This window comes from Orcinus orca, chromosome 10 (assembly GCF_937001465.1).
Source record: "Orcinus orca chromosome 10, mOrcOrc1.1, whole genome shotgun sequence".
NCBI lineage: Eukaryota > Metazoa > Chordata > Mammalia > Artiodactyla > Delphinidae > Orcinus > Orcinus orca.
Genome location: NC_064568.1, coordinates 38,830,764 through 38,855,697, shown reverse-complemented (window position 1 = coordinate 38,855,697; position 24,934 = coordinate 38,830,764). Strand labels below are relative to the sequence as shown.

General features: G+C 41.5%; 1 protein-coding gene, 1 non-coding gene and 1 pseudogene across 2 annotated transcripts in view; 2 read left to right on the top strand and 1 right to left on the bottom strand.

Moving 5' to 3' along the window:
* Nucleotides 1-23,682, top strand: part of IHO1 (interactor of HORMAD1 1) — a 29,959-nt gene extending 6,277 nt beyond the window's left edge. The window contains exons 3-8 of the mRNA XM_004283936.3: nucleotides 318-492; nucleotides 1,525-1,688; nucleotides 15,403-15,451; nucleotides 15,645-15,732; nucleotides 22,095-22,198; nucleotides 22,543-23,682. Of these exons, the coding sequence (XP_004283984.1) occupies nucleotides 318-492; nucleotides 1,525-1,688; nucleotides 15,403-15,451; nucleotides 15,645-15,732; nucleotides 22,095-22,198; nucleotides 22,543-23,682 (1,720 nt within the window). The remainder of the gene's footprint in view (nucleotides 1-317; nucleotides 493-1,524; nucleotides 1,689-15,402; nucleotides 15,452-15,644; nucleotides 15,733-22,094; nucleotides 22,199-22,542) is intronic.
* On the bottom strand, nucleotides 18,807-18,879 carry TRNAG-CCC (transfer RNA glycine (anticodon CCC)). The gene has a single exon. It is a non-coding gene; the product is annotated as a tRNA-Gly (tRNA).
* On the top strand, nucleotides 19,131-19,801 carry LOC101272649 (ferritin light chain-like; annotated as a pseudogene).
* Nucleotides 23,683-24,934: the final 1,252 nt, after the last annotated feature.

Below are 24,934 nucleotides of genomic sequence, written 5' to 3'. Positions count from 1 at the left end.
GATAATGTTCTCTTAATCCCTAAAGATTTTGTGAACTTTGATATCCAAAATGGTGTTATAGTACATAATGTTATAGTACAAGGAATAATGGTGTTAGTCCTTAATGTTTGAAATTCCATCTGATTGTTCCCAGGTTGTTGTAATTGAAATGTCTGGCATTCAAAATTTCCTTGTTTCTTTACATGTAGTACTGGCAGTGTGCAGGGGACTAGGAGGTCAAAAAAAGCTAGCATTCTGCCCAGAATATTCTAAAATAGTTTTGAATTATGGTTTCATTTGCCCACTTGATATACTTGTATTTTCTTGCTTAATTTCAGGGCCACTAAGTCATCTAACTGGAATAATAATCAGACTGATTACTCTGGTCTCAGTGATTCCCAGTTCCTTTTTGGATCCCAGTTCTGTCCAGAAAGTTCAGAGACCCCGTCAACACCCTTGGACTTTGGTGTCCACTTGAGACATCCAAAACAGTCACAACAGAATTCTCTGGATGTAAGTCTGAATCCCAGAATCTCTGCACATGTTTCACAGTCATTATGGACATAAACTGTAAAGAAGACTTATTCTGCTGGGTTATATTTTAGAGTTGTACATCTCTAAGGATTACTGTCCTAAATAGATTTGTGCTTGATTGGTGACTCATTTGACTTGGTAGTGTGAAATGGAAAACATATTTATATTTGCATTTTCTTCCATTACTAAAACAATATATTAGAATAGTGCAAGTACTTTGACTACTCCTAGCGAGTGCCAAATATTGCATGACATTTAACTCCTTGAAGAAGGAGATGAGGATATTGAGGCCTAAGCTGATGAATAAGGGCCAGAATGAGGAACAGAATCTCTTGATTTTTTGAGACCAGCCTATCTTATTTTGTGAGTCAGAAGTATTTTTATATATTTACTTATTTTGATGTAGAACCAGATCTAACTTTATACACAGACGTAACTGCATCATATAGGGACTTAATGAATAAGATTAGGTCAATACTTTAAGTTATTAAGGTATGATCTGAGATAAATATTTTAGTACAAAAATTGGTACTCAGTGATATGAAGGAGTAAATGTACTGCCTGAATGTTCCAGAGTAAGTTTTGCCTCAGAATGCAGGAAATGGCTCACCATATGCCTGCATCACAGTCAAATTTATCAACAAGTTTAGTTCATCAGCAACTGAGCAACAGCAATTTGAATTAAACTTATTAATATAAAAACTTTAACACATCATCTCAAGACAGCATAATTTTCTGTTGCTGCCTTTAAATTTATGCAATTGATTTTAAGCCATTTTAGCTGACATTTTAAATACCTCTGGTCTGGTAAGGCAGAAATTATATTAGTAAAAAGAGTTGCTTTGTTTTAATATAATGTTCTGGTACATATGAAATAAAAAGGAAATACTACATGCTATATTGTATTTTATGGTTTGCACTTAAGTGTGACTCTGCTTTGTATAGAAAATAGTGCATGCTATAAATATTTTTATGTGTGAAATGCTATGATTTTTTTTTTCCATTGAACAGAGTGAACCTAGTATTTTCATAAAGTACCAAACAAAACCCCAGCTATTTGGAAGAGATACAAAAGATGGAGGCTTATTTCCTCTTCCTTTGTCAGTTGGAAAATCAAAAGGCCTCTTGGAACAGTTTGAGGAGAAAAAGAAAACTGCAAAAGACAAATGTGACAGGTACACAAACCTTTCAAGTGGATGAAACAGCTCCTCTCTTCTGAGCGAAGCAGAAAATGGAATGTCAGTAGTCGAAAAATTCAGTTTCAGCATGATAGCATTCTTGCCTTTACAGCTCATCTAATAATTACTCTTTATTTGTTTTCTTGTCACTGTGACTTATGGCTGCCACAGTTTTGAGCTCTCTAAATATTAAGCTAAAGAACTTCTCAGAGAAATGCAATATTCAAGTAATGTTATATTTATTCTGCCTAAAATTCTGCCCTTTAATTTTTTTTTTCAGATCATCAGAATTAGGAAATTAGTTAATATTTGTTTTAGGGTCAAGAATATAGCACATGAATTCTTAAGTCATAGTTCAGGCTGATTTTCTCACTTTGAAATGGTATTTTTAAAGATATACCCTAGGGCTTCCCTGGTGATGCAATGGTTGAGAGTCCGCCTGCCGATGCAGGGGACATGGGTTCTTGCCCTGGTCCGGGAAGATCCCACATGCCGCGGAGCAGCTGGGCCTGTGAGCCATGGCCGCTGAGCCTGCCTGTCCAGAGCCTGTGCTGTGCAACGGGAGAGGCCACAACAGTGAGAGGCCCGCATACCGCAAAAAAAAAAAAAAAGATATACCCTAAATTTTATACATATTCTTATTCGCTACATATATATGTGTGTGTATATATATAAGCAAATATTAGGGCTACTATATTAATTTGTAAATGAATAAGTGGCAGTCACTGAGGAAATTAACTTGTTCATTTCTTGGTAGTAAGTTATTAACAGGACATCTTTAGGTATCATAGAAATCATAACACCCAAGCAGAAATATACTTTATTATTTCTGTAACAGTAAAGATGTATCACTTAGCATCACCACTAGTACTTTCATGTCGAAAAAGCTAGAATTTCTTTAAAAATTCTAGATTAGGAATTCTTTAAAATTAGGAATTCTTTAAAAGACTAGGTATCTTTTCCACTGTATACTTACATTCCTTTAGAGAGAAAAGCAAAATGCTCTATACGAAGTGTTTGATTCTGCTGATAAATAAACATTTCCCAGATGCTGACAGACTTCTTTCCCCTAGGAATCTAGGCTCTAGGACTCATAACAATGGTAGAGTACTGCAGATGATCAGGCTCCTCTCATCTTACTGCTTCAGATAAATTAGTCTTAATTTTTTTGTTCTCTGGGCTTTTGTATTACATTTTATTTGATCAAGATTTCTGTAGCTAAGGCACTTCCCTGGTGGTCCAGTGGCTAAGACACCATGCTCCCAATGCAGGGGGCCCGGGTTTGATCCATGGTAGGGGAACTAGATCCCACATGCCGCAACTAAAAAAAAAAAGATCCAGCATACCGCAACTAAGACCCAGTGCAGCCAAACAAATAAATAAAGAAATAAGATTTCTGTAGCTAAAAAAAACTTTTTTTGAAACATTAAGTCCTTCTTGATATTTCCTTCCTCCCTCCCTCCCTCCCTTCCTTTCTTTATTTCATTTTTCATTTCCTTTTTTTTTTTGTAGTAAAATGAGTTTCTTTTTTTTTTGGCCATGGGGCTTGTGGGATCTTACTTCCCAGACCAGGGATTAAACCCAGGCCCTCAGCAGTGAGAGCATGGAGTCCTAACCACTGGACCGCCAGGGAATTCCCAGAAATGAGTTTCTGTTAATGATTATTTACAAGATGGCTGGCAAAAAATAAATAGTATTTATATAGAGAGAACAGATGATAAGGACACTGAAGAATCTCTTCTCTATTTAAAAAATTTCAAGCTTACAATATTGATTTAAATGCTAAGCAGAAAATCATAATTTTAATAAATTCTGGCAAAAACAACCCCCAAGATTTTAGATTCCTTGTTTTCTGTCAATAAGTGCTTATCAGAAATGTGGTGCAGAATGAGAAATTTTTAAATGAGAAAGAGAAAGCATACCACTGTAAATTTGGAAGCAGGAAAATGATAAGGCATGGTACCGAGTTCAAACATAAAGAGATGCTACAAATCAATAAGACATGGATTTACATATTGTGTTTTGAAAGTACATGTTTTCCCAAATGTATAGAAAGGGCATATGAGGTTAAGATATCTCAAAAGAAGTCTTAATCATTCAGATTGCATTTGTTATGACTCAAATAAAAACCCACCTCAAACTAGCCTGGACAAAAAGGAGGATATATTAGCTCTCTTAACCAATCTGGGAAGGACAGGGAATGAAATGAAATCAGAATCTGTCTCTCTTCTGTGCTTCTCTCTCCGTCTATACTTCATTCTCTCCTACTAGAGATCAGCTTCCTATTAACACAGAAAAAGAGACTCTCACCCCTTAGCTACAATTTGAAAATCCTAGTGAAAGCTTCTGATGGGCTTGTTTATTAGGTTGTGGGGGGGTAAGGGGAGGGGGCTGTGACTGCAAGTCCTCACCAGAATCACTTTGTGGATGCAGAAAGAAGCAATTCCCCATTAGAGCTGGATGCTGGGCACACCAGACAATGGATATCCATTACCCAGATTCTTATTTTTTAATCAGTCATATTTGAGAAAACAGATCAGTCTCATAACCAATGAATAACCTAAGGACCACAAATAGATTATAAAATGAACCATGGGGACTTCCCTGGTGGTGCAGTGGTTAAGAATCCGCCTGCCAATGCAGGGGACACGGGTTTGAGCCCTGGTCCGGGAAGATCCCACATGCCACAGAGCAACTAAGCCCATGTGCTTCAACTACTGAGCCTGTGCTCCAGAGCCCGTGAGTCACAACTACTGAGCCTGTGTGCCACAACTACTGAAGCCCACATGCCTAGAGTCCATGCTCCGCAACAAGAGAAGCCACTGCAATGAGAAACCCATGCACCACAAGGAAGAGTAGCCCCCACTCACTGTAACTAGAGAAAGCCTGCACACAGCAACAAACACCCAACACAGCCAAAAATAAATAAATAAAATAATTTTTTTTAAAAAGAAAACATATGGATGGCAAATAAATACATGAAAAGTTTCTCAACACCATTAGCCATTTTGGAAATAAAACTTGAAATCATAATGAGATATTACTGCTTATCTGTTAGCATGGCTAAAATTAAAACAAACAAAAACTGAAAATACCAAGTGCCGAGCAAGGATATAGACCAAATGGAAATCTTGTTGGTGGAATTGCAAAATGATACAGCCCCTTTGGAAAAGTTTGACAGTTTCTTATAAAATTAAACATAATTCACTATATGGCTCTGCAGTTCTACTCCTAGGTATTTATCCTAGATAAATGAAAATTTATGTTTACACAGAAGCCTATGCAATAACGTTTATAGTAGCCTTGCTCATAATCACCAAAAACTGGGCACAACTCAAATGTCCTTCTATGTATGAATGGATAAACAAACAATGGTATGTCCATACGATGGAACACTACTCAGCAATGAAAAGGAATAAACTATTGCTATACAACAACATGGCTGAATCTCAAAAGCACTATGCTAAGCGAAAGAAATCACAAAGGTTGCATACTCTATGATTCCATTTAAATGACATTCTGAGAAAAGCAAAACTATAGGGATGGGTATCAGATCAGTGATTACCAAGGGTTATGGGTGTGGGCTGGACTTTACCACAAAGAGACAGCATAAAAGATTTTTTTTGGATACTGTCTTATATCCTGGTTGTAATGGTGGTTACATGAATCCTAATTTTGTGTTAAAACTCATAGAACTGTGTATACACACACACACATACAAATTTCTATGTTAATTTAAATTTTTTAAAGTGTTAAAAATTATTAAAAGATATTGGGTGGTTCATTTTATTAGTTAGGATTATGTTCAGCTGCATTGACGTATATACACTCATTCTCATTATAATAATAGAAAATTTTAAAAGATGTTTATTTTTCTTTAATGCAAAAATCATCCTGAAGTGTGTGGTCCAGGGCTAGAATAATGGCTTCATGGACCTCAAGGATCTGGCTCCTTCCAGCAGTGTGGTCTGCCATCCCTAAAGTATGACCCCCCCACCCCTGCCATCCTCACACTGCTTGGAGGCTGCTGCAATTCCAGCTGTTACATCAGAGTTCCAGACAGCTGATGGATGAGCGAAGGAAGAAGGGTATCTTCCTGTCCCTTTAGGATTCTTTTTTTTTTCTTGGCCACACCATGTAGCTTGCAGGATTTCAGTTCCCCGACCAGGTATTGAACCCAGGCCCATGGCAGTGAAAGCACAGAGTCCTAACCACTGGACTGACAGGGAATTCCCTAGGATTCTTCTTGGAAGTTGCATGCAACACTTTTGCTTATATCTCACAGTGGCTAAAATTTACTCACATGGCCACACCTAGATGCAAGGGAGTCTGGGAATGTCATCTATCTGGGTGGCAGTGCATGGAGGGTGAGGATCAAGAATCTAATTTCCAAGGAAGAAAATGAGGCCAATTTAAGTTTCTGCCACAGTTGTACAATTGCCAACAACTACCTGCCATGGACAACTTCCCAAACAAAGTCTCAAAATTAGTCCAGGGCAGATTCTGCTGCCCACTACCCCCTGCCCAGAATGCACTAGACCCTTCCCTGGATTGTAGTCAGTGTAGTCCTGGTCACTTTTCTTTTCTTTTTTTTTTTTTTTTTGATGTGGTCCCTTTTTAAGATCTTTATTGAATTTGTTACAAAATTGCTCCGTTTTATGTTTTTTGGGGGGGGTTTTGGTGATTGTTTTATTGTTTTTTGGCTGCGAGGCATGTGGTATCTTAGCTCCCCGACCAGGGATCGAACCTGCACCCCCTGCACTGGAAGGCGAAGTGTTAACCACTGGACCACCAGGGAAGTCCCGAGTCCTGGACAATTTTATCAGTCCCATGGCGCTCCATCTTTCTACTACTATTGCCATAGCGACCAGAAAAGAGAGCTCACAGTCTTTTTCTCCTGACTCCCAGTCTGGCAAGGCATGTGTGAGGAGAGAGCTCAGGGTTCAGGAAAAGCTCAGAAAGCAAGCCTCTGGCACCCTCAGCCTCAAGAGGAGGAAAGAGAGACTCTACTCCTCCCTAAGATCCCTAACCTGAGGAACTCCTCAAACAGGAAAGAGGGTCAGATGCAGAACAAACTAAAATAAAGAATCTAGACTTTTCACTCTAAATATAAATTTGTAGATTCTGTAGTAGAGGTTTCATCCAATGCTTTGCGAGCCCTGAGGACAGGCTTCCAGCTCTGACTGGGGGCGTCAGGAAAGACTCCATCCAAGGGAGCACATCTAAACTGAGTGGGAGTTTTGGGCAGAGATCTTGGGTCTGTCAGATTTTCAAGTCTGCCACTGAATCAACTTACTCTGTGAACCACCACTAACTCTGCTCTATTTTTGAGTATTTTCTTTCTTTCTTTTAAAATTTATTTATTTAATTTATTATTTTTGGCTGCGTTGGGTCTTTGTTGCTGCGCGTGGGCTTTCTCTAGTTGCGGCGAGCAGGGGCTACTCTTCGTTCCAGTGCACAGGCTTCTCATTGCAGTGGCTTCTCTTGTTGTGCAGCATGGGCTCTAGGCACACAGGCTTCAGTAGTTGTGGCTCGCAGGCTCTAGAGTGCAGGCTCAGTAGTTGTGGTGCACGAGCTTAGTTGCTCTGCTGCATGTGGGATCTTCCTGGACCAGAGCTCGAACCCATGTCCCCTGCATTGGCATGCGGATTCTTAAACATTGCGCCACCAGGGAAGCCCTATTTTTGTGTATTTTCAAAAATAAAAATGGGATAGTTTCCTATGGACTATTCTGCAATCTGTTTTTTAAATTTAATAATATTAAATGACTATATTTCTGTTTCATCTACAAAATCATTTCTGTGGTTGCATTGTACTCTATTATATGGACCATTTAGGGGGTTATGTTTTTTTTCTGTTTCTTTTATTTTGTGGTACGCGGGCCTCTCACTGTTGTGGCCTCTCCCATTGCGGAGCACAGGCTCCAGACGCGCAGGCTCCGGACGGGCAGGCCCAGCGGCCATGGCTCACGGGCCTAGCCGCTCTGCGGCATGTGGGATCTTCCCGGACCAGGGCATGAACCCGTGTCCCCTGCATCGGCAGGCGGACTCTCAACCACTGCGCCACCAGGGAAGCCCAGAGGTTATGTTTTAAATGTTTAATACAGCATGAGACATGCAAAGAATACACAATGAGATAATGATAATCTTTTCAACAAATGATGCTGGGAAAACTGGGTCCTTATGCAAAAGAATGGAAAAGGACCCTTATCTTATACCATACACAAAAGTCAACTCAAAATGGATTAAAGACTTAAACGTGAGACTTGAAACCGTAGAACACCTAGAAGAAAACATAGGGAAAAAGCTTCTTGACGTTGGTCCTGGCAATGATGTCTTGGATATGACACCAAAAGCACACGCAACAAAAGGAAAAATAGACAAGTGGGATTACATCAAACTACAGGCGTCCCTCAGTATCCAAAGGAGATTGGTTCCAGGAGACCCTACATATACCAAAATCCACTGATGCTCAAGTCCTCTATATCTTCAGGTTTTGAATCCACAAACTCAACCAACTGCAGATGGAAATTTCTGTCCATGGTTGGATGAATCTGCACATGCAAAACCCTCGAACACAAAGGGCCAACTATGTTTATTGAAAAAAATCTGCATATAAGTGGACCCATGAATATCAAACCTATGTTGTTTAAGGGTCAACTGTAAAAAAGTTTCTGCACAGCAAATGAAACAAAGAAAATGAAAAGGCAAACTTTCCTGGTGGCACAGTGATTAAGAATCTGCCTGCCAATGCAGGGGACACGGGTTTGATCCCTGGTCTGGGAAGATCCCACATGCTGTGGAGCAACTAAGCCCGTGTGCCACAACTACTGAGCCTGTGCTCTAGAGCGTGCAAGCCACAACTACTGAGCCCACGTGCCACAACTACTGAAGCCCACACACCTGGAGCCCATGCTCTGCAACAAGAGAAGCCACCACAATGAGAAGCCCATGCACCTCAACGAACAGTAGCCCTGGCTCACCGCAACTAGAGAAAGCCCACATGCAGCAATGAAGACCCAATGCAGCCAAAAGAAAAAAAGAAAAAAAAGAAAACAAAAAGGCAACCCATGGGATAGAAAACATTTGCAAACCATATATCTGATAAAGGTTAATATAAAACATATAAGGAACACCTACAACCCAATAGCAAAAACAAACAAAAACAAAAAAACAAAATATCTGGATTAAAAGACAAGCAAAGGAATTGAATAGACAGTTCTCCAAAGAAGACATACTAATGGCCATCAGGTATATGAAAAGTGCTCAACTTTGCTAATTATCAGGGAAATGCTTATCAAAACCACAATTAGATATCATCTCACACCTGTCAGAATGGCTATCATTAAAAAAATAACAATGCTGGCAAGTATATGGAGAAAAGGGAACTCTTGTACACTGTTGGTGGGAGTAGAAACTGGTGCAGCCACTTTATTTTTTCTAATTTAAAAGAAAAATTTTTTTTTTGGCCATGCTGCGTGGCTTACAGGACCTCAGTTCCCCGACCAGGGATCAAACATGCATCCTTGGCAGTGAAAGCGCGGAGTCCTAACCACTGGACTGCCAGGGAATTCCTTGGTGCCGCCACTTTAGAAAACAGCATGGAGGTTCCACAAAAAATTATAAATAGAACTACCATATGATCCAGCAATTCCACTTCTAAGTATATACTCAAAGGAATTGAAATCAGGATCTTTAAGAGATATCTGCACTCTCATGTTCATCACAGCATTATTTACAATAGCCAAGACATGGAAATAACCTAAATATCTATCAGTGGATGAATGGAAAAGAAAATGTGGTATGTACATACAATGAAATATTCTTCAGCCTTAAAAAAGAAGGAAATCCTTCCAGTTGTGACAACATGAATGAACCTGGAGGACATTATGCTAAATGAAATAAGCCAGACATAGAAGGACAAATACTAACTATATGCTACCACTTATATGAGTGTAAAATAATCAAACTCATAGGAGCAGAGAGTAGAATGGTGGTTGTTGTTGGGGGAGTTGTGGGGGAAACAGGCAGAATTAGTCAAAGGGTACAAAGTTTCAGTTTATACAAGGTGAATAAATCCTAGAGACCTGTACAGCATAGTGCCTATACTTGACAATGCTCTGTTGTATACTTTAAAATTTGGTAAGAGGGTAGATCTTTTTTAAGTGTTCTTATCCCTACTACTAATAAATAAAAGAGGGTGAAAGGAAACTTTTGGAGGTGATGGATATATTTATGGCATAGATTGTGGAGACGGTTTCACAGTTGTATACTTATCTCCAAACTTGTATACATTAAATATGTACAGCTTCTTGTGTGTTAATCATACCTCAATAAAGTAATTTTAAAAAAACCCAACTGGAGTACTGACCACTCAGAACAGATGATGACTACAAGCAATTGGCACAGCTATGTCCTTGTACAAGATTGGAAGTTCTTTTTGTTCAAAATTTGTAAAGCATTGCTGCATTGTCTTATAGCTCTCTGTGTGCTTTTAAGAGGTCTGCTGCCATTCTGATTCCTGATCCTGTGTATGTCACTTGCTTTTTTATTTCTGGAAATTTTTAGGATCTTCTCATTATCCTTAGAGTTTGGAAATTTTACAGCAATGTGGTTTGATGTGCCTTGTCATAGCCCTGGGCATTGGGGAATTACTTTTGACCTATAACTTGTGTCTTTTGGTTTGGGGAATTTTTCTTTTATTATATCTTTGAAAACCTCCTTTTCACTCTTCTTTTTCCTGGATCTGCAATTTTGGGCATGCACTGAATCTCCTGCACTGATCCTCTAATTTTTTTTTTTTTTACTACCTACTTATTTTTCATCTCTTTGTCTTTTGCTCTATTTTCCATCATATTTCCATACTGTATCTTCTAGTTATTCTATTTGTTTAATTTCTGCTATTTTTAATTTATAAGTTCCCTTTCTTAGTCTCTGCTTTTATACTTTAATAGCATTCTGTTCTCATCCTTAATTTTTTCATTTTAATATTTTTATTGTTTTCAGGTAATGTCTTAATCTTATTCATAAAACCATAAGGTTTGTAGATTTCCAAACGGTTCTATCAAATTCTTCTTTTAAAGTCAGTCTTTTGGACAATCCTGCAGCCTGTGGAATGAAAGCCACATTCACAGAAAGACAGACAAAATGAAAAGGCAGAGGACTATGTACCAGATGAAGAAACAAGATAAAACTCCAGAAAAACAACTAAATGAAGTGGAGATAGGCAACCTTCCAGAAAAAGAATTCAGAATAATGATAGTGAAGATGATCCAGGACCTCAGGAAAAGAATGAAGGCAAGGATCGAGAAGATGCAAGAAACATTTAACAAAGACCTAGAAGAATTAAAAAACAAACACCTAGAAGAATTAAAGAACAAACAAACAGAGATGAACAATACAATAACTGAAATGAAAAATACACTAGAAGGAATCAATAGCAGAATAACTGAGGCAGAAGAATGGATAAGTGACCTGGAAGACAGAATGGGTGGAATTCACTGCCATGAAACAGAATAAAGCAAAAAGAATGAAAAGAAAGAAGACAGCCTAAAAGACCTCTGGGACAACATTAAGTGCACCAACATTCGCATTATAGGGGTCCCAGGAGGAGAAGAGAGAAAGGACCCGAGAAAATATTTGAAGAGGTTATGGTCGAAAACTTCCCTAACATGGGAAAGGAAACAGCCACCCAAGTCCAGGAAGCGCAGAGAGTCCCAGGCAAGATAAAACCAAGGAGAAACATGCTAAGACACATAGTAATCAAACTGACAAAAATTAAAGACAAAGAAAAATTATTAAAAGCAACAAGGGATAAAACGACAAATAACATACAAGGGAACTCCCATAAGGTTAACAGCTGATTTCTCAGCAGAAACTCTACAAGCCAGAAGGGAGTGGCATGATATATTTAAAATGATGAAAGGGAAGAACCTACAACCAAGATTACTCTACCTGGCAAGGACCTCATTCATATTCGATGGAGAAATCAAAAGCTTTACAGACAAGCAAAAGCTAAGAGAATTCAGCACCACCAAATCAGTTCTACAACAAATGCTAAAGGAACTTCTCTAAGTGGGAAACACAAGAGAATAAAAGCACCTACAAAAACAAACCCAAAACAATTAAGAAAATGGTAATAGGAACATACATATCGATAATTACCCTAAACGTGAATAGATTAAATGCTCCAACCCAAAGACACAGGCTTGCTGAATGGATTCAAAAACAAGACCCATATATATGCTGTCTACAAGAGACCCACTTCAGATCTGGGGACACATAAAGACTGGAAGCAAGGGGATGGAAAAAGATATTCCATGCAAATGGAAATCAAAAGAAAGCTGCAATAGCAATACTCATATCAGATAAAATAGACTTTAAAATAAAGAATGTTACAAGAGACAAAGAAGGACACTACATAATGATGAGGGGATCAATCCAAGAAGAAGATAAAACAATTATAAATATATATGCACCCAACATAGTAGCACGTCAATACATAAGGCAACTGCTAACAGCTATAAAAGAGGAAATTGACAGTAATACAATAATAGTGAGGGACTTTAACACCTCACTTACACCAATGGACAGGTCATCCAGACAGAAAATAAATAAGGAAACACAAGCTTTAAGTGACACAATACCAGATATATTTAATTGATATTTATAGGACATTCCATCCAAAAACAGCAGATTACACTTTCTTCTCAAGTGCACGTGGAACATTCTCCAGAATAGATCACACCTTGGGTCACAAATCAAGACTCGGTAAATTTAAGAAAACTGAAATCATATCAAGCATCTTTTCTGACCACAACGCTATGAGCTTAGAAATAAATTACAGGGAAAAAACCGTAAAAAACACAAACACATGGAGGCAAACAATACATTACTAAATAACCAAGAGATCACTGAAAAAATCAAAGAGGAAATCAAAAAATACCTAGAGACAAATGACAACTAAAACATGACGATCCAAAACCTATGGGATGCAGCAAAAGCAGTTCTAAGAGGGAATTTTATAGCAATACAATCCTACCTCAAGAAACAAGAGGGACTTCCCTGGTAGCGCAGTGGTTAAGAATCCACCTGCCAATGCAGGGGACAACGGGTTCCAGCCCTGGTCCAGGAAGATCCCACATGCCGCGGAGCAGCTAAGCCCGTGTGCCAGAATTACTGAGCCTGTGCTCTAGAGCCTGCAAGCCACAACTACTGAGCCCACGTGCCACAGCTACTGAAGCCCATGCACCTAGATCCTGTGCTCCACAACAAGAGAAGTCACTGCAATGAGAAGCCCGTGTACCACAATGAAGAGTAGCCCCCGTCTGCCACAACTAGAGAAAGCCCGTGCACAGCAATGAAGACCCAACACAGCCCTAAATAAATAAATAAATAATTTTTAAAAAAGAAACAAGAAAAATCTCAAATAAACAATCTAACCTTACACCTAAAGGAACTAGAGAAAGAAGAACAAACAAAACCCAAAGTTAGTAGAAGGAAAGAAATCATAAAGATCAGAGCAGAAATAAATGAAATAGAAACAAAGAAAACAATAACAAAGACTCAATAAAACTAAAATCTGGTTCTTTGAGAAGATAAACAAAATTGATAAATGTTTAGCCAGACTCATCAAAAAAAAGAGGGAGAGGGCTTCCCTGGTGGTGCAGTGGTTGAGAGTCCGCCTGCCGATGCAGGGGACACGGGTTCGTGCCCCGGTCCGGGAAGATCCCACATGCCACGGAGCGGCTGGGCCCGTGAGCCATGGCCGCTGAGCCTGCACGTCCAGAGCGTGTGCTCCACAGCAGGAGAGGCCACAGCAGTGAGAGGCCTGCGTACCGCAAAAAAAAAAAAAAAGAAGGAGAGGACTCAAATCAATAAAATCAGAAATAAAAAAGGAGAAGTTATGATGGACACTACAGAAATACAAAGCATCATAAGAGACTACTACGAGCAACTCTACGCCAATAAAATGGACAACCTGGAAGAAATGGACAAATTCTTAGACAGGTATAACCTTCCAAGACTGAACCAGGAAGAAATAGAAAATACGAACAGACCAATCACAAGTAATGAAATTGAAACTGTGATTAACAATCTTCCAACAAACAAAAGTTCAGGACCAGATGGCTTCACAGGTGAATTTTATCAAACATTTAGAAAAGAGCTAACACCAATCCTCCTCAAACTCTTCCAAAAAATTGCAGAGGAAGGAACACTCCCAAACTCATTCTACAAGGCCAACATCACCCTGATACCAAAACCAGACAAAGATATTACAAAAAAAGAAAATTATAGACAAATATCACTGATGAATATAGATGCAAAAATCCTCAACAAAATACTAGCAAACAGAATCCAACAACACATTAAAAGGATCATACACCATGATCAAGTGGGATTTATCCCAGGGATGCAAGGATTCTTCAGTATATGCAAATCAATCAATGTAATATACCATATTAACAAACTGAAGAATAAAAACCATATGATCATCTCAATAGATGCAGAAAAAACTTTTGACAAAATTCAACACCCATTTATGACAAGAACTCTCCAGAAAGTGGGCACAGAGGGAACCTACCTCAACATAATAAAGGCCATATACGACAAACCCACAGCAAACATCATTCTGAATGGTGAAAAACTGAAAGCATTTCCTCTAAGATCAGGAACAAGACAAGGATGTCCACTCTCGCCACTATTATTCAACATAGTTTTGGAAGTCCTAGCCACGGCAATCAGAGAAGAAAAAGAAATAACAAGAATACAAATTGGAAAAGAAGTAAAACTGTCACTCTGCATGTGACATGATATTATACATAGATTAAAAAAATTAAAAAAAATAGTCTTTTGGAGCATCCATAAGACTTTGGTATGAAGAGTTGTCCTATTGGGGTTCAAAAATTGATACTTGCGGGCTTCCCTGGTGGTGCAGTGGTTGAGGGTCCACCTGCCGATGCAGGGGACGCGGGTTCGTGCCCCGGTCCGGGAGGACCCCACGTGCCGCGGAGCGGCTGGGCCTGTGGGCTGTGGCTGCTGGGCCTGCGCGTCCGGAGCCTGTGCTCCGCAGCGGGAGAGGCCGCGGCAGTGAGGGGCCCGCGTACCACCAAAAAAAAAAAAAAAAAAAAAAAAAAGATTTGCATTTGTATAGATTAAAAAAACAAAAATCTGTAAAAGTTTTTAATGACGACCCTTGTCTGATTTTTTTCAAAAGAGGGATATTTATTTGAGGAATAATTGTGAAAATTTCTTTTTCATTAGAAATTAATATTGTTCCCAGAACTGTCTCTATATTATCTCATTCTTACTGTCAAAATAATAGTCATTAGATTAAGATGTATCCAGGAATTTGGGGCTATCAGAAAGAAATCACTATCCTCTGAAGCCATGTTTGCCATAAAAATGAAAGCTGGTCTGTTCTACTGTAGTAACCATTTGAATTGCTAAAATGCAACCTCATTTAAGATCCATGTAGAGTAAATTTAAAAAAACAAAAAAGTGTTTTGCTTTGGAAATTATCAGGAAAAGTCAGTGTTCTCCTTTTTTCCATCTGGGCACTAAGGTTTCTCAGAGTTGAGTCTTCAACTCTGATCAAGCACCGTTTTGATGCTGCACTAGGTAGAGTCCAGCCATGTTTATGGAATCAATTCTGTTGCATACTGTTTCAATATTTCGCAAAGATTTACTTTCTTTTTTCTCTCCTATTTTAGTGAGACTCTATACAATTTCATTTCCCATATCAAAGAAAGCATTAACAGGGTAAGTATGCCACATTTCAAGGCATTAGAACATCTTGCATTTTAAGAAGTTTAATAATTATATTGTATTGACTTCTGTTTGTGTAGAATAGCAATATTTTAACTACCCTTTTTTATCATTAAATGACAGTTCACCAAGTTAATAAAATAAGGCAACAGTCTGTGAATTATTTCCTAATTTTGGGTTTCTTAAGTTACAGACATCTGTGGAAAAATTTGAGGAACATCTCAATTCCAGAAGCCAATCTATTTTGGATTCTTTGGAAACTGTGGCCAAGACATGTGAGTGTCGAGTTTGAGGTTATCAGTAGGGGGCACTGGTGAGCAGTGAATGTGAACTTTCTGACCCTAGCCAGATTTCTGCCAGTGGTGAGGTTCCATACAGTGTTTCAGATGAGAGAATGGGTACATAAGATTAGCCCTGAAGAGATGTGGAGCTGAACTAGGTAGTGGGCTTCACCTCTATATGGGAATGCCGTGGTCCCTCTATGCCTTTTCTGGAGCACCAATCCTCCACCCAGTAACCCTGCTGCCTCAGGACAGATAGTTCTACCAGGTTTCTCACCTCACTGCTTGAAGTGAATCAAGGGCATCCCTGGTTCTCAAATGAATTGCTGGCTGTGCTGTCTATAAAGGCTCCCTTGCTCCCTTAGGACTTAGAAATAAAGACAGTGCTCCTTTAGGAGTTAGAAATACTCTAGTCACCTACTGTTCTTCTTGCTTCCTTCATTTCAATGAGAGCTGTTTTGTAGTGAATCACAGCATCTTTCTCAATTTCAGTTACAGTCTGTGGTTTGTAAAGTCCTCTGCTCTGCCAATTAGTGATTTACATTTAGGTGAAACCATGGTTCAGGCCCTTATTTGACCATTATACACGTCTCCTTAGGTGAACACTTCCCTGGAACCAACAGCTTCTCAGCTAAACAGCAAGATGATGACTGCATGTGCACTTGTTTGCATTTGTCTGTGTGTTTATTTTTTATTTTAAACAAATTGAAGTCAACTTATTCAAATGCCATGGGATGGATTGCTCATGATTTACAAAAATTAATGCCTTTGTGTAACTTAGAAATTAATCCCCATCTGTCTACAAAGAAGCACTGTACTGTCTGCTGGCTTCCAACCTGAATATCCCACACACAGGGCAACTGTGCATCTGCTTGGAAACCAGTTCTGGAAATAACTCATTTTAAGTGTGCAGGGAAAGCACTCTCTTTACTTGTTATGTTTAAAACTGGGTGAAGTACAAAAAGGAGAATTGCAGCAAATGTGTGGCATTTAAGGCCCAGAATAGGGAATGCAAGTGCTCAAGGCCCCAACACAGAATGAAGGCAGAGAGAGGAGTAGAACTGAGTCTGGCTTATAGTAGGCATGGGGATCCTGATCCTTCACCCCTGACGGTTTCTTAACTTTCAGAGCTTAAGACTCAAGAGAGCCACATTGATAAGGCAAACAGTAACAAACACTGTGGCACTACATTAATTAAAAGCCAGGTTGTTCTTAAAAATAGGCACAAGGAGCCTGTCCAGAATCATTCCCTTTCTTGGTAGGTAGTGATCAGGAGCAGGAAGTTAGTCATTGAGAGAGGAACCAGGCAAATCCCCTGTCATATAGCTAGGCCCAGTCCAGCTAGCCTAGAGCACTGAACTTGCCAGTCAGTGCATTCTGCAGGCTTTCAGGATGCACTCACTGTGCTTGTAAGGGAAGAGGGAAGATACTATGTGAAAGCACTGTCTTGGGTTATTATGTAATTCATACCTTCACAGAATGAGGTCATGAAATCTTTCCCCAGTCACATTCTGCCTATACAACGAGAAGGATCACTCAAGGCCATCTAATCTAACTCCTCTTCTTCTTCAGCTGAGGACACCAAGGACCAGAGTAATAGAATAAATTACCAAGGGCATCCACATCTCACTTTGTCTTGGGTTTAGGTGGGGTAATTAGTAGAAAGCAGTACTTTCACCTAATACATATAAGTTCTATTGAAAAATATGGTCATTAGGAGAATAAAAAGGAGGGGCCACTATCAAAATCAGAGAATGACTCTTTTGGAAAATAGATAACTCCATATGTCAAAATTAATTCCATATGGATCAATATATTGTGTGGTGATTAAATCATTAAAAGAACTGTAAAAAGCATGAGCAACATTTTTATAATTTTAGAGTGAGAAATGCCTTTCTGAGCAAGGCACATATAATTGTTGAGCAGAGTAAGGTCCATCTATATGAACCATGTTGGAATGGAACTATTTATTAATTGTTAAATGAAAACAGCAAGGTACTGCTTATGTGCACATAGTTTGCTCCAGGACACATCTTGTGGAGGAGTGAGATCAGTCAGTGAAAATTGGGAAGGGTATCCTGAGAAAAAGGGGGACTGAGCAAACTCCTCTTGTACATGGAGGCTTCCAGACCCTTTCTCAGGCGGCTTTCATTAGCACAGCAGGGAGAGCAAAACTAGTGTTAAAGGAGAATCACTGGCCATTAGTGGAAAAGCATCAGAATATGACCTCATCTCAATGGAGCCCTTGTCAAATCACTAAAATAGAAATAAACAAAATCATCTTCAAGGACAGAGACAAGGTGGCGGCGAGTAGGAGGACCTTGAGCTCACCTCCTCTCACGAGCACACCAGAATCACAACTAACTGCTGAACAACCATCGATAAAAAAAGACTGGAATCTACCAAAAAAAGATATTCTATATCCAAAGACATAAAGAAGAAACCACGAGACGGTAGGAGTGGCGCACTCACAATATAATCAAATCCCATACCACCCGGGTGGGCGACCCACAAACTGGAGAGTAATTATATCACAGAAGTTCTCTCACAGGAGTGAGAGCTCCGAGCCCCGTGCCAGGCTCCCCAGCCTAGGGGTCTGGCATGGGGAGGAAGAGCCCTCAGAGCATTTGGCTTTGAAGGGCAGCAGGGCTTGATTGCAGGCGCCACAGGACTGGGGAAAACAGAGACTCCACGCTTGGAGGGTGTGCACAAGGTCCTGCACGCACCGGGGTCCCAGGGCAAAAGCAGTGACTTCACAGAAGTCGGGGCCAGACCTACCTGCTGGTCTTGGAGGGTCTCCTGGGGATGGCTATGGCTCTCTCTGGGGTCATAAAAGCTGGTGGTGGACATAGCAGGGACGTGAACTCTGTCTGGAGGCAGACATTTTGCGGCCATGGCACCGAGACCTGGCCCCACCCAACAGCCTGTAAGCTCCAGTGCTGGGACGCCTCAAGCCAAACAAAATCATCTTTTTTCTAAAAAAGATTAATTAATTTATTTATTTTGGCTGCACCGGGTCTTAGTTGTGGTACGCAGGCTCTTAGTTGCGGCATGCATGCAGGAACTAGTTCCCTGACCAGGGATCGAACCTGGGCCCCCTGCATTGGGAGTGCGGAGTCCTACCCACTGGACCACCAGGGAAGTCCCTAAACAAAATCATCTTCACAAGAAAATAGAGATATTGGCAGTGCGCTCAGCGGTCCCTCAGATCTGTCTCTTACTTCAACAGTGTTTGGATGGAACAGATGCAGGGATGCCCCTTGCTCCAAACTCTGACCAACCCCCATCCTTTTTTCCAGTCACAACCTTCGCAATCAGCCACTCAGCTATCCTCGGCCACCGGGACCAGCCAACACCATTTTTTGAGCTTAACTCCTTATTACCCATCAACCATGAGCTCCCGGATTCGTCAGAATTATTCCACCAAGGTAGAGGCTATCGTCAACTGCCTGGTCAACATGCATCTGCAGGCCTCTTACACCTACCTCTCTCTGGTAGTGATGATGTAGCTCTGGAGGGCATGGGCCACTTTTTCTGTGAATTGGCTGAGGAGAATCGTGAGGGCGCCGAGTGTCTCTTGAAAAGGCAAAACCAGCACAGCGGCCGAAGCTATCTCAAGATGAGTGGGGTAAAACCCAGGACGCTATGGAAGCCGCCGTGCTCAGGGAGAAGAACCTGAACCAGGTCCTTGTGGACCTGCATGCCCTAGGTTCTGCCCGTACAGGCCCCCACCTCTCTGACTTCCGGGAGAGCTGCTTCCTGGAGGAGCAGGTGAAGGTCATCAAGAAGATGGCGACCACCTGACTAATCTCCCCAGGCTGGCTGGTCCCCAGGCTGGGCTGGGCCAGTACCTCTTCCAAAGGCTCACCCTCAAGCATGACTAAGAGCCTCCAGAGCCCAGCGGCCTCTGAGGAGCCCCTCTGGTGTCAGGGCTTCTACCTGAAGCCCCTCTCTGCAGCCACTAGGCAGCTTTTTAACCACCCTGGACCCCTCTCCCAAGCCTTGGACCAAATGGAAACAATAAAGCTTTTTGCAGAAAAAAAAAAAAAAAGAAAGAAAGAAAGGGAGGAAGGGAGGGAGAAAGAAACTAGAGATATTGTCCAGAATATGGAAGTGGATTTTAAACGGCATTTTCACTAAAAAGCTAAAAATTTGTTTATAGACAAAGCAGAAATTAAATGAGTCTCCTTCTAGAGAACACACACACACACACACACACACGCTTGCACGTGCACACACACACAGGATCTATAACCTAAACGTGGATATGCACATGTATTGATACAAAATTCCAGAAACTGCTCTTAACGTTAAATCCAGGAAGCAGGACCAAGGTCTTCATGGGAGAGATTCGATCATTTTTCATTGTATGCCTGTTTATACTGTTATAGTTTTGTTTTGTTTTTGGCTGCGCCATGCAGCATGCAGGATCTTAGATTCCCCACCAGGAATCGAATCTGTGCCCCCTGCATTGAGAGCACAGAGTCTTAACCACTGCGCACCAGGGAAGCCCCTTTTATAGTTTTTAAAAGAAAAAAATTCAGTAGACTTTGGAAGTAATACCTCAATACAAAAGCTCTTTAAAGGAAAAGACCCTGAACATATGTTTCCCAAGGACAAAGAAAGAATATGTGGGACCACAGACTGATGCTTACTGAGTACTGAATCTAGAATTGAACACTTTGCTTGCCTTCCTCATTTTCTGTTCCTAAGAAACATTGATATTTAGGAACTCAACTAGGGTAGGACAATTACATTTGCTTTCTACTACAAATATCAACATGGATGTCTGGAAAAATATTTCACTAATTGAGTTTAGGGGCAGGAATCCAGTACTTGAAATATAAGTAAACACCCTTTTTCTAATTGCTTGACACATTGAATTTAACTTGCGTTGAGTAATAGAAAGTTTGCTTTCTAAAAAAATTCTTACATTTTTTATTGTGGTAAAATACACATAACATAAAATTTACCACTTTTTACTTTTTTTCCCCCAAGACCACACTGGCTTGTCTATTCCTAGTCATCACAGGCTCTTTCTTGCCTCAGAATTTTTGCACTTGCTGTTTCCTCTAGCTGAATAACCTCTCCCTAATCTTTGCAGGGCTAGCTGCTCCTTATCTTTCTGGTTTCACCTTACATGACTCTTATCTCTGATGACCTTATCTAAAGTAGGTGCCCCCACCCTCTTATTTTTATTATATTTCCTATTAGAGCACTTATCACAATTTTCATTTATTAATGTGCATGTTTGTTTACTTGTTATTTTTTTCTCCTTCAAGACTGCAAAGTTCATGTAAGTAGTTTTGTTCAAGATTGTTTCCATGCACCTAGCACAGTGTCTGATAATAAACCTTCAGATAAAACTGTAAATCTCCAATTAATATGTTCAAACACATTGGGGAGTCTTTCTGTTTCACTTTTTCATTAGAGGTGTCCTGCCTGGAGCTCAGCCTCCAGCTCCAGATTGGGCAGGCTATGCTTTATGTCCTCTTCTTAGGACTTCACCATCATTCTGAGGATCCTTTTTTTTTTTTCTCCCATTCCTGAGGGATGGAAGCAGGAGTACTGTAAACCAAGGGAACAGCGTGTTCAAAAGCCAATGGTGAAGCGCTTCCCTGGTGGTGCAGTGGTTGAGAGTCCGCCAGCCGATGCAGGGGACACGGGTTCTTGCCCTGGTCCGGGAAGATCCCACATGCCGCGGAGCGGCTGGGCCCGTGAGCCATGGCCGCTGAGCCTGCGCGTCCAGAGCCTGTGCTCCGCAACGGGAAAGGCCACAGCGGTGAGAGGCCCGTGTACCGCAAAAAAAAAAAAAAAAAAAAAGCCAATGGTGGAAGAGAGATTGCTTAGGCAGAACTCAGAGATGCAGAGGATAGTGAGTCAAAGGGAAGTGAGCCTGGGTCTTGTTAGCCAATTTACTGAAAGATTTGGACTTCATCCAGTGGCCTGTGGGGTACCATTGAAAGTTCCAGTGACCGTTTTAGAGGAGGCATGATCATATCTACATTCTAGAAAGATCACTCTGATGACAGGGCCAAGAAGGCTGGCCAAAGAGGACGTTGGTGCCATCATCTGGGCAGCAGGTTTCAGAGTCCCCAGCAGGTGCTAAGGTTGAGTCTGCTTTGGCCAGGATGTTCTCAGGGAGGGAGGGAAGAAGAGACAGTGGAGGAACCACCCTGTTCTTACTTTCTCTCCTCACCAGGGCTGATCTGGATGGCTAGAGTTCTGGGTGTTGGCAGAGCAGGCTCTGGTAGCCCGTGCCGGGTTCCAGCTTCTCCCTCTCCACGACTGTGGCCTGGGCAGGGTGGGGCATAGCATAGTCTTCATGTGGTGAATTGTCATTGTTTTGTATTTAGTGCAAGAGACCATGAAGGCCCAGAGTGATCTGGTGTTGGAAACAGTGCGGGACAAATGCAACATGGAACAGGCCATCCTTGAGCTGCAAAAGAGATTTGAAGGTGTAAGTGTAGACCCTGACCCCTTTCCTCAAGTGTGTTTATGGTTTTGTTACTAAGACCTAGAGAGACACCTTTAAAATTGCAAATTTCAGCCAAGAACAGAGGCCACCACAGGCCCCTTGGTAACAGGCCAGGGTAGAGGCCAGCTTCCTTTCCCAAGGTTCTCTGGCATGATGTGGACCCTAGGGACCCTGCTCCAGAGTGTAGCCATGTATCCCCTGTATAGTACCCAGCAAGGGACAAGGTTTTGATCTGCTGGCCCATCCTTTGTTTTGTTCACATGTTATATTGTGCATTCTGAGTTGCACTGTCCGTAACTCCCTTCTTTCTCATTGCCTTTCTTTAGAGACAAGCAGAGTTTATAGAAATGAAGTCCAACCTGAAGCACTTTGAAGTTTTAGTTGCTCAGCAGAGTAAGGACTTCCAGCAGCTGTATGAGCAGCTAGGCCAGCTGAATATGCCCAGTGTCCTAGCAGAGCTAAATCAATTGATCTCTGTCTCTCGGATACCCAGACATGTGAAGGACAGTGCTTCTCAGACTTCACCACCTCTGGCCCAGAGCCTCAGTTTCACCAGGCAGGAGAAATATGCCTCTGAGGAACCAGTTATGTGGCAGGCCCAGGCTCTCCCTGCTGCATGCAATCTTAGTGTGGGCTCCTTGAGGCCTGGGGAGTCTGGCGTCTGGGGTGAGGGAGCAAAGAGTAGTGCTCTCCAAGAAGAGGCTGTGCCGCTGGCAGTTGGAACTGGCAAAAGAAACAGGCAAATCAAGGACAAGGCAGTGCAGACTAACTGCCAGAATTGTACTAAAACAGGCTCTGAGAATGATGGCTCTGGCATCCTGGGCCACAAGATGCCTGAAGACAGGGACCTGGTTTCCCAAGGAGCTTCGCGGCTTATATCCCTGGATTTAAACAACTTTGCAACCAGCATTAAGAACACCTGCCAAAAATGTCAAGCCAAAGGCATGTTTTCATGTAACCCTTGTGAACAAAAGTTGGTGACTGAACAGAAAGGCAGAACTGTAGAAAGAGGGGGGAAAGGCAAGAAGCAGCCTCCCAGGAAAGCCCCCAGAAGCAGGCTCCTAGCCAGGAAGCAAGAACAAACCCCAAGCAAAACCTGTGCTTCCAATTCTAAATATCCTCACCCTCCAGTTTCCATCCCACAAAGGCCCCCCCAGGGGTGGCAGGAACCCGTTGCTCAGCCCCTGCATCTTCAGGGCCCCAGGAGCCCCACAAAACCAGTCTGCTCTGCTCTGAGAGGAACAGTCATGCCCAGTAAGACAGCAAGGGCAGTGCAAGGGAATCTCTTGCAGTACAGGGGGCATGCTTCCCAAGACAACAGCCTGCTTTCTCACAGTTCCCAGGGGGACCAACAGATGAGCTGGTTCAGTGACCTCAGCATCAGAAAAGAGCCCCCTCAGTGCAAGGAGCCAAGGAAGAATATGCTCTATGACCTGGGTTTTGATAGCAGTGATGATGGCTTCTGACCAGCCCATAGTGAATTCAGCTGATGGTTTATTGGTCTCAGCTGGAAAGACAAATCACAGAACTTTGGGCTGGCTAACAGCAGAAAGTTCCCAAAGGCCTGCCTGGATCCCTCAGGGTCAGAGGCTATGCTTTGGAGGGAGTGGTGGTCAGTGCAGGGCTGGGGAGCAGATCCAGCATTCTGGGTACCAGGTGCTGCCCATGACAAAGCATAGGGATAAATACACCCTTATTTAGGGGAATGAAATGTGTGCAGAGGTGGTGGTGAGAGCTGGGGCAGCAGCCTGGGTGTGGGGCATAAGGAGGAGGGTGTTGTGTTTGGTAGAAGGAGGGCTGCCTTCCATATGGAATATCCAGTAGCAGAAGGGCTCTCACAAAACTGTTGGTGTGGCAGGATGTCTCCCAAACACAACATTTTTGGTCTTCAAACATTTCCTTCACATGACCAATATCTTTCTGGGCCTCAGGATTTTTTTAAATTATTATTTGTATCCAGTTTTGCTGCGAGAGCATCTGCATTTTTTGGTCAGTGGAAATATTATAGGGCACACACAAAGTCAGACTTCCTGTGAACAGAGAAATATAAAGCCACCAAGAAAAGAGAGGTGACATGCACCAAATGCCGGGAACCACACTCTTCACAGGCACACGGTTCCATTTTTCTTTCTAGCTGTTTTCCCCTGTCCTGTTTTCAACCACTCTTTTAAAGCTAATGAGAGTGGCTGTGGGCCCCGTATCATTTCTGGAGAGCAGTGCGCTTATATGAGACTTTGGCTTTCCAATTATATCTTGTTGAAGTTTTTGAATTTTTGCAATATATATGTACTTCTTTTGTAATACAAAAAAATCAAAAAATAAAGATAAAACTTTTAAGGTGTGTACCATCTTTTTATTCCTTACGCTTCTCCTAAGATGATTTTGAATAAACCACACCCTACTCAAACTGATTTTTCTTTTCTTTTTTTAAAAATTTTATTTATTTTTGGCTGTGTTGGGTCTTCGTTGCGGTGCACGGGCTTCTTATTGCGGTGGCTTCTCTAGGCACTTGGGCTTCAGTAGTTGTGGCTCGTGGGCTCTAGAGTGCAGGCTCAGTAGTTGTGGTGCACGGGCTGAGTTGCTCCATGGCATGTGGGATCTTCCCAGACCAGGGCTCGAACCCGTGTCCCCTGTATTGGCAGGCGGATTCTTAACCACTGCGCCACCAGGGAAGCCCTGATTTTTCTTTTTTTTATGAAAGTAAAAATCCTCATGGAT